The following is a 10,566-nucleotide window of genomic DNA, read 5'->3' on the forward strand; positions in this document are numbered from 1 at the left end:
GATTGTCACTCCATGTTTATTTGAGAAAAGCTGATAAAGACACGTGAACAGAGGTGAGTTCCAATGTAAAGGAGGCATTAAGGGCTGAATACACAGGGAGCTGGGAGAGAATGAAGATAAGGAACTGCAGTCAGTACTGGGGCTTCAGGTCAAGGACAGGGTGGAGGGAGCCATCAGGGAGGACAGGTTCTGCACGGTCACTGAACCCGGGGCAAACCAAATCCTGAGAAAGCACTGTGTTTGTGGAAGAATACGAGCCAAACAGGGAACATTTTCACTGTGTGAGGAAGCCTGAAAAGAAGGTTCTTCCTGGAGTGTCAGCATCTCCACTTCAGCTCAGGAGTCCTGCAGAAGACAGAGCAGGTGTTGTTCCCAGACCCACCTCCACAAGCAGCTTCCTCTCCCCTCTCTCAGGGCCTCATGTTAAAGCACTACAGTAAGAAGAAGAACATATTCTTTCTTATGTATCCTTGATCTAAAGCTATTTGCAGTGTAGGCCTTTTAGTAAGTGGAGAGAAGAAGCTTCAGTTAACTGCCTGAGCAGAAGTCAGATCCAAAGTCTTTGACATTGTTTCTGTCTTTTCACCTCCACCATCTGTTCCAGGATAATCAACTCTATCTCTAAAGAGGGTCAAAGAGCATTACCTGTTGGCTGAAGTCCAGAGTGTCCTGGGAAAGAAAAGGGAAAACATACATTAACAGAGACACAGGTAAATCTGTCCCCACATACAAGGTCCCAACCCCAGACCCACCTACCACCACAACCCGCATCGCATGATGCCAGTGGGATCAGAAAGGGAGGGATGTGACCCGGGAAGTTTCTATCACACCAATCTACTGTGGCTTCATTAGCTTTCATAGCTCTTCCTGATTTGGCCCAGGACCCCAACCCAATATATCTGTCTTGTTAACCTCTTTCTTGTCTCTACAACCCATAATCTCTTATGCTGAAACACAGTAACCATGGACCCTTGCTGTCTGGATTTCTAGGAAATCTGAGGGCAAAGGGAGAAGGAAAGGCATCCTACAAGGCCACTGGTCCACAGGGAGTTTATGCGATCAAAGCTGTATTTCTCTTCCACAAGGTCTATAGGGAGGCCCAGCTACCAACAGGTGCCTTACCTTTCTGATTCCGGAAGTAGATGAACAGCCCCACCACCAGGAAGAGCAGACCCAGAACAAAGCCCCCGATTCCACTCAGCATCTTGCTCTGTGCAGATTCAGACTGAGCCCCTGAGAGAAGAAGCAGTTTTAGTGATTTTACCCCAAGTCCAACTTCTCTGACAGACACTCTAGGATTGAGAACTTCGAGAATGAGGAATGTAGCCTGCCCTGGAAGAAGGAGAATAAATGGCAATTTCTACGGGAAAAATATATTTTTTTAAATCCCATTGCATAGATACAAGGTTTAGGTATTGAACTTTTTAAATATCACAGCTTTGACAAATCCACTACTTCAACATCTATGGATGAGGAGCCTGAGACTCCATGAAGTCAAGTGCTTGTGCAGGGTGACAGAGTTAATAAAAGGCAGTGCCAAGACTGGATTCCCCTCTTGTCAGGAAGGACCCTATACAAAAGAGGATGTGCTTCTTCCTGGATCACAACGAACAACACACAGCAATGGTGCCAGAAGCACAAACTCAGCCGGAGGCAGGGGACTAGTGCCCAGCATCACAGGAGAACCACTACCCGTGAGCCATGGAAAGTCTCAAAATATGGACAACCTCGTTTCTGCAGCCAAGCATAACTACCTCCCCAAGGGTTGTAGGGTCTGGACACACAATCACAGAATATCTATAACCTATCAGAGGATTCTACCACAGGATATCACTTGGCTCATCCCAGTGACCTGTGCTAAAGAGAAGAGAACATGGAACAAATGAAAATATGGTGTAAGGAGAGAGAACCCTGGCACTCAGGGAAAGAAAAGTCCCCCCCTTGGTGAGCGAAGAATTTATGGGATCAGAAAGCTTCTCACTCCACTCCACGGTGATAGGGCTCGTGCGACTTGGATGCTCCACGTGGCAGGTGTAGACCTCTCCACTCTGAGGAACTGTTTCCAGCATCACCAGGGTCTGGAAGGTCCAGTCTCCATTACGGATCAGGCCTGTGGACACGACCCCAGTCTCCTCCTCCTGGCCGTTCCGGAACCACTTGACCTCAATGTGGCCTGGATAGAAACCATTCACGGAGCAGACCAGGAGGTTGTGGTGCTGCAGGGGCTGCGTCTTCGAGGGAAACACGGTCACTGTCGGCTCAACTAGAAGACAAGTGGTAGCGGGACTAAGTGAGGAAGACAGTCTCCCTGGTTGGCTGCCCTCCTGCTTCCGGTCTCTGGTCCCAGGCTGCATCTCGTGCAGGCCTCCCTCAAAGCTGGCCACGTGGCCCAGTACCAGCCAGTCTCATGAGTCTTGAATTCAATCCTGACAGTACGGGTCCATTAAGTTTGAGAGATGTTGAGGATATTTGTAGGGTTTGTTTTTCATAGTGTGAGGTAGTTACTCCTTGCGGAATTTAAGTGTTTACACATTTTGCAAGGGATATAGTGTCTCAATTAAAAGCATGATTTCTGGAGCAGGCTGACTGAGCTCAAATATAGGCTCTGCTCCTTACTGATTGATCCTAGAAGAATATTACATTCCTCTGCACCCCAGCTTTCTCCTCTATCGAAGGAGATAGTAATACTTACCTCTTACAGTTCTGTGAGGATTAATGCACCTAAAGTATGTAAAGTGATGATTGGAGTTTAGCCTTCAATATATGTTAAGTACTTATTACCCTGTTTAATTACAGAGAAAATATGATTTAAAGCAGTCTGGGTAAATTGGAGAACAGCTTGAGGTTGATGGGGAAGTAGAGTATGAAACCCTGGAAATGCTCCACTCACACCTTACACCACCACACAAATGGTTCTCTCCCAGAAGCAGGAAAGACAGAGGTGATACTCTAGCCTATTTGTTTAATTGCAAGAACAGTGTGAGTCCTGAAAGATCAGGAAAGGAATGAGGAAACTCATTGATTTTAAAAAGTTCTCATAATTGCACTCAGATGATCCATCCTTCTTCTGTGCAGTATAAAAAAATTACTGTTATTGGAATTGTTATACCTTTATAATTGTCTCCCTTTGAAAGCTGACATTTGAGTTCAGGGAAGAGACTGAGACTATTTAACGGGTATCCTTAGTGCAGAGACAATCCCTTACACTACCAGCCTCAATAAATACTGTTTTTAAGAAAGGAAATATATGGTGAAACCATTTTTACAATATCGTAAAATGGCAGATTCAAGATTGATGACAAAGCTTTGGTAACAATTTTTGTAGCATATTTCATTAAATATAAATGTTTACATTCCTAGCATGAAAAGTAATAAACAGTGTCAAAATATAAGCCACAGACTAGAGAAAATGCTGAATCGACTATCAGCAAAGCATTAATAATCTTATGCATAGAAAACACCTAAAATCACTGAGAAATATACCAGAACCCCCGAGATAATAGTAGATAATTTTTACATCAGTAACAACAATTAGCCAAAGATATGTAAAAAAAAAAAAAAAATCCAAGGACCTTAAAATCAAAGGAATATAGATTAAAAATAAAAAAAGATATAAAATTTCAACCGAGTATTTGCAATATTAGGAAAAAAAGATCTAACAAAGGGGAACATGAGATGAATTGTTACAACTATATAAAGAAATAATATGCAACTCCTTAAATACTTTCATCATTATAAAAACAGCAACATCAATACATTTAGTAACAAAATTATAAATAAGATACCTGGTTTCACAATCATTTCAAGAATGTAAGAATACATACTCTAAGAGAACAAAGAGCGGGAAGTTGAGACCTAAAAGAAGCCCCAGAAATATCAGGAGGGTTTGGGGAGCCTGGGTGGCTCAGTCAGTTAAGGAACCCACTTGGCTCAGGTCATGATCTGACAGTTTCTGGGTTCGAATCCCCGGGCAGGCTCTGGGCGACAGCTCAGAACCTGGAGCCTCCTTGGGATTCTGTATCTCCCTCTCTGTCTCTGCTCCTCCCCTGCTTGCACTTTTTCTATCTCACCCTCTGCTCGTCCCCCATTCCCACTCTGTCTTACTGGATCTCTCCCTCAAAAATTAACATTAAAAAAAATAGAAATGTCAGAGGGACCTCAGAAATCCCCCCAATTCTTCAAGGGTTAGTCTGGCCATTTTTCTTACTGCAGTGGTAGCACATACAGACACAGGCACACGTATCTCAGGGGCTTCAGAAAAAGAAGGGTGAGTGTCAGGAACAGAAGGTGACCGGCCTCCTCACATCTCCCCAGTCTCTTAACCCTCCCCTCCCCTCCCCTCCCCTACACCTTCACCCCAACCAGGACACCCTCCACGTCCCTCCCCAGGTCTCCAACCACCTGCCCAGGGTGCCCTCCAGCTGGAGCTCCTGAGCCCCCCAGGGGCCACCAAGGATGCCTGATATCCCCTCCTGTTGCCTCCCCCACACCCATTGTCTCCACCCGCACCGCCCCCCCTTCCCACACACTCATTCTCTGTCCCCCTCACTTCACAGGGCACCCCTCCCACACTGTCCCCACAGCCACACACGGACACACGACACTGTCCCCACAGTCACTCATGGACACAACCACGCCTTCCCCACAGTCACACAGGACTCACCACACTGTCCCCTCAGTCACACACGGACTCACCACACTCTCCCCATAGTCACACATGGACGCAATCACACTGTCCCCACGGTCACAACCATATGGTCCTCACAGTCACACAGAGACTCAGCCACACTGTCCCCAGTCACGCATGGACACAACCACGCCTTCCCCACAGTCACAAAACATGGTCCTCACAGGCACACAAGGACACACGACACTGTCCCCACCCCACAGACACAGCACACCCTCCCCGACGTCGCACTCTCGCAGGGATCCCCGTGACGTGCTCTTGCTCAACACCCTGTAGGCTCACTGGGACCCAGTCTCTGTCTCACAGTTGCACCCGCGCAGCCCCGGCCGCCCCAGCCCCCCTGCCCCGCTCACCTCGCCGCTGCACCGTGAAGCTGTCAAAAACACCGTAGTTGTGTCTGCAGACCGTGTCCACCTCGGCGTGCTTCCGCTCCATGAAGTCCTTCTGCCCATTCCAGTACTTGGCGTCTGGCCGCCCCAGCTCTGATACCGCTCGGAACTCCCCCACTTCGTTGTCGAAGCGAGCTAACTCCTCCCGGTTATAGAAAAATCTGACCAGGTATCGCACCCGCTCCGTCCCGTTGGGATAATGACACTCGAACTTCCACATGGTTAAGAAATGTGCTGTGGGGACAGGGCGACCCGGTCACCTGTGGGCTCCTGGAAGACACTGACATCGCCAACCCTCGGGGCTCCACCCGCACCCCCAAACCACCAGCACCCACGGCTCTTCTCTCCTCTGCCGGCGGGGGCGGAGGGAGGCGGGGAGGTGACCCCTCTCCTGGGAGCCACTCAGGGTCACTGGGTCCCAGGCTCAGCGGCGGACCTCCCAGCCTGAGGATTTGCCCCTCACCGCCTCCTCCTGGACGCCTCCTCCCGGTGGACACCCACCTCTCTCCTCGCCTCCCACAGCCCTTTCCTGGCCTCACACACGTCCCACCTGCGTCCCCCTCCCCCACCCCCACCGAACACTTGGTCTGGGCTGAGTGGCTCAGGCCCCTGCGAACCCAGAGAAGGGAAACACCCCCACATCCCCTCCACTCTCGGGTGCAAATTTATGGAAAGTAATGGACAAAACCCAGCGGGCAGGACTTTATTTACCTGGGGGGAGAAATGTCACAAGACAAGCCTGCAGTTCTAGAGCAGGGGATAACTGGGTGATCTGACTTTCCTTAAGGTGCCACACAGGTGGTCTCAAGGGGGATGTTTAGGATGTGACAGGAAAGAGTAACTAGATGTGAACTAGAGGGCGTGCGTGTGTTTGATAATTCAGGGAAAGGTAATACAATGTGCAAAATCTTGAAAGAATTGATGAACTTCCTCAACAAAATGGAAAAAGGGAGCTCACTGAAGCGCAATGGGACAAAGGAAGGAAAAGGTTAGACTGGAGAAATCACGCGGAGCTGGCAGTAAAAGCCTTACAGGTGATGTTGGGATTTGGACTTCATACTTCACGTAATGGGAAACTACTGAAGAGTTTTAAGGACATTAAAACCATGACTGCACTACGGTTCCTCAAGTCCTTACCTGGAATTTCCAAACTCCAGAAACCTAGGAAACCAGATCTTTTTACAAGTTTTGATGCCAAACTCTTTTGCCAAATCTAACCTGATGAGGTAAAGGGTCAAACATGTCAGACCTCTTATTGGTCAGTCAGTCACATGGGCTTCTGGAGTTTCAATATATAAACACACACATCATAATATATGTACATACATGCATATACATACATAAATATACACACATATACATACACGACACATATACATACATGTATGTATATATTTTGATGTTTTATTTTCTGTTTAATTGAACTAAGAAAAATTTTTTATTCAAGTGGAACTGACATGAACATTTTAAAAATAGTTTAAAAATACCTGTGCCTTTAAAAATGAGACAAATAAAAGGAGTTTTCGACATTATCAACTGAACAGAATGTAGCATTACTGCACAAGTTTGATACATTTTACAGAAAAATACTTGTGATGGTCACAGTTGATGACTCATAAGGCAAACTGTTGAAAGTTAACAGAGATGCTGATGATCAAGAAATCATGAAATCTTATAAAACATTGCATAAGACAAAGAATAAAAGATGAAGATCTCGAGGTTGCATTGACTGAGTGGACTCAGCGAGAAAGTGTTCAATCTATGAACTGTGGATCTTATTATTTTTTGTAATAAAATAAGCTAAACTACACCACAAAGACCTGAATTGGAAGGTAAGTGTGTGTATAAAGGGTAAGTCTAGAGGTTTTAGAAGCAGCTGAGTATAAACTGGTGTTCCCAACATCAGTACTCTTGACATTTTGGACGAGATATTTTTTGTGGGAAGCCTGTTCTGTACATTGTAGATTGTTTACTAGCATCATTAGCTTCTACCTAGCAGATGTCAGAAAAAAGCCCCAAGTGACTACCAAAAATGGCTCCAGACATTGCCAAATGTTCCCTGAAGTCCCCATATGAGAACCACTGTTACACCACTTGAAAAATCTGTGGTAAAAAAAAGCCAATGTTAATTCTATGTCAGCTGAGAATTACACTGAAAACTTTGCCAATATTATATCTGGTAAAAAAAAAAAAAAAAAAAAAAAAAAAAAACCTTTGATACTGAACAAATTTATTTTGCTGGATAAATGGCTCTTCACTGAGACCAGATTCTGAAAAAAAAAATTCATACTGCCTACCAAGAGAGTATCAAAAGTTACTATGAATTCCAACCAAAAGGTGATTGCTCTTGGGTATGCTAATTCTTCAGGCTTACCCAAATCAAAGTGGGCAGACACTGGAAAAAGCCAAAATCCAGGATGCCTGAAAGGGACAAATATTTTACTTGTGCATTAGTTTTCAAAAAAGATAATATGGATAACCAGATACATATTTTATTTGGTTCAAAACCACTTTGTATCAATGGGCTTCGTTCATGAGAGGCAAGCTGGACTGGGAGAAACCTGGAAATTAATTGTCCCTGTATAATTGTTCCACATACTGTACTCCTCAAATTCTTATAAAAATTAAAGCTTTGGCTTCTAATTCTCCCCCTGCCCCACCACCAAGTATGACGTCTATGTTGCAATCTTTGAACAAGGAATTTTCTCATCCCATGAAGATCAAGTATAAAAAACTTTTAAACTCTGTTCTTGATGCAGTTTACAGAGGCCTACGAATCCACATCTTATGAAATAAGTTAAGGGCTAGTGTTATGACAAAGCTAATGTTTAATAAACCAACCTGAAAAACTGCCTAGCAAGACTTTGGGCTACATCCAACTTTGCAAATGAACTACCAGTTGAAGACATGAAAACTGTCATGTGATGAATGAGAAAATATTATATGACACTTCAATGTATGTATAAGTTTATCTAAATAAGTCCAAGGAATAAGATGTACACTTGAGATGAGCACCAGGTAGCGTATAAAAGTGTGGAATCACTACACTGTACATCTGAAACTAACATTACACTGTATGCTAACCAAATGGAAGGTAAATAATAACTTTAAAAGATATTCTCTGCCTAAAGGTATACCTATAATCTTAAACAATCAAACAAACAAATAAGTCAAAGGTGCTGATCCAAAAATACTGAGCACTGATGATGGGGTCACACAGGGCATTCCCTGAGTGATGGAAACATGGTAGTGGTGACTGAGAGCACTCCCCAACTTGCTCCCTACACTCCAGCTTCTCCAGCCTTCCTTCTGTCCCTTGCACTCAGCAAACATCTTCCCGCACTTGACCTTTATCCTATTTTCTCTCCCTACAACACTTGTCCTGTACATCCTTCATTTGGCTGGCTTCTGTCACCAGTCATATCTCAACTCAATGTCACTTCCTCAGGGAGAGCTCCCTACACACTTGAACTGAAGTCAGGTGCATCCAATTCTCTCTGTTTCACAACTAGGAGTATTTTTTTTTTTTCAGCATACTTATTGTTGTCAGAATTTTTGTTGTTATTGTTAAATGTTTATCGGGCTTTCTCCTCTGTCATTACATAAAATCCATGATGCTAATGATCTTTAGCCTATTCAAATAGAATTCACTGAGCCCAGAACAGAGCCTAGTACATCATAGCTGCTCAGAGATATGTCTGTGATACAATGGATAAACACAGGGCTCCGAGAATCAGTCATTGTGAGGATCCTGGAAAGCAAGAAGGGGCTCAGGTCCAACATTCTTTTACTCTGATGATACATTATATCCCCTCCACTTCCTGTGAGAAATTCACACAGACTACCTCCTTCTCCTTCTACTGTTGGAAAAAATATCACAGGTAAGGAAAGGGTGATTTTAAGAAAAAAGAAAAATCTCATTAAGTTTCAGCTCATCCTGTAGATCTGTGATAGTGCTGAGGTCTCTGCATACACGGGGGATTCACAGTAATGGTGACAACATGGCTCGGGAAGGAATAGGAACTGGAAGTGGAGGCAACCCAACATGGCTATTAAGGAAAAACAGAAAACATGAGGAATAAACCTATGCCATCTGGGGACATCACCTCAGTGAGCCAATATATTCCCTTGACTTGCATATTGGCTTTCAGTCCTATGAAATGTAAACAGCTTCACGCTCTCTGTACTCTGCTCAGGGTAGATAGTTGGAACCATATGAAATTCCTGATGTCGACTATTTTTGACTTACAAAGCCATAATTGCATATAATTTATCCTATACTAGTTGAATCCCTTCCTGTGGGCTCAGACCACAGAACTGAAAGATGCAGGAGAAACGGACACCATAGAAAGGTTCAACATATATTCATAATGAAAAATTAACTTGTGCCAGGTTCTCAGAAGATATCTTAAGTTCTTTAAGACTCCAAAGAACTTCCCATACGTGCTTCTCATCTAAAATGTCATTTCAAGTACTAAGGATCTCTGCTGTACCTCCAGGGTGAGAAATAGAGGTAAAACTAGCCTCAACTTTGGTCGGAGAACCTTCACTCCAGGGATAAAAGCCTTGTAAACTTTGAGGTGCGGAGAAAGTAAAGGAGATAATGGGAGAGAACCCTTGATACAGCCTCGCATATTACAGAGAGGTACCAACATAACTAATCCTGTGAAGACATAACACAGGGTCTTCTAGGAGACACCTTTCTAATTACTTTTGACTCTCTGTCCAATTTTCTGAGAAACTTTCTTATTTTCTAGCATAACTCAACATTATAAAGAGAACCACTTATGGGAATTAATTTGAAATCATTATTTCTGAGTCTTCTCAAGACACTGAGGGAATGAAACTCAAATCTGGAGAGTTTTGACTGGGGAAGAGTTGAGAAGAAATGGCCTCTATATGTGGAGGCCCCTTACACAGCTCTTATAGAGAGGGCAAGCATTCGGCCTCCTTTTGTTTTGGATAGAATTGGGGATCTATATGATAAAGGTGGGCAATCATTAAAGAAAATGTCACAATTTTCTAAGGCACATGGCGTGGACACAGTGGCATAACTGACTTCTTTCTTTCCCCCCATTCCACAATAGCTCACCACCCAAGGAGTGCACTTACGTGAGGTGTCCCTGGCCCAAGCCAGGGGAGGGCTCAGCATCATCAATATCAACATCAGAGCTGTCATCCAGGAGCCTCCCATGAAACACAGGCACACCATGCTGGAGAACAGAGAGGACAGGGGGCAGGGGAACAGGCAAGTCTCAGTCAGTGAGAACTAAGACCCTCCTTTAGGGACCTCCCAAATAATACCAACCAAGGAATTTGTTTCTCTGCTCCTGGATTGGGTAATCTAGGTTTGAGAACCAATCAGCATCACAAATATACTGCATCAACAGTTGCTGGTCAGACATTCAGTATCAAGAGCCTCTTCTGAAACTCTGACTTCCTTCATTGAAAGGATTATTTTAATTTAGTACTTGAAAGGTTTCATCCAAT

At 44.3% G+C, this 10,566-nt stretch overlaps 1 protein-coding gene across 1 annotated transcript; it reads right to left on the minus strand.

Annotated features, from left to right (window-relative positions):
• Nucleotides 1-331: 331 nt before the first annotated feature.
• LOC101098301 (DLA class II histocompatibility antigen, DR-1 beta chain) lies at nucleotides 332-10,288 on the minus strand. The gene is given in 6 exon segments (NM_001305030.1): nucleotides 332-345; nucleotides 646-669; nucleotides 1,123-1,233; nucleotides 1,982-2,263; nucleotides 5,041-5,310; nucleotides 10,189-10,288. Coding segments are annotated over 6 exon segments (801 nt in total).
• Nucleotides 10,289-10,566: the final 278 nt, after the last annotated feature.

This window comes from Felis catus, chromosome B2 (genome assembly GCF_018350175.1).
Source record: "Felis catus isolate Fca126 chromosome B2, F.catus_Fca126_mat1.0, whole genome shotgun sequence".
Taxonomy (NCBI): Eukaryota; Metazoa; Chordata; class Mammalia; order Carnivora; family Felidae; genus Felis; species Felis catus.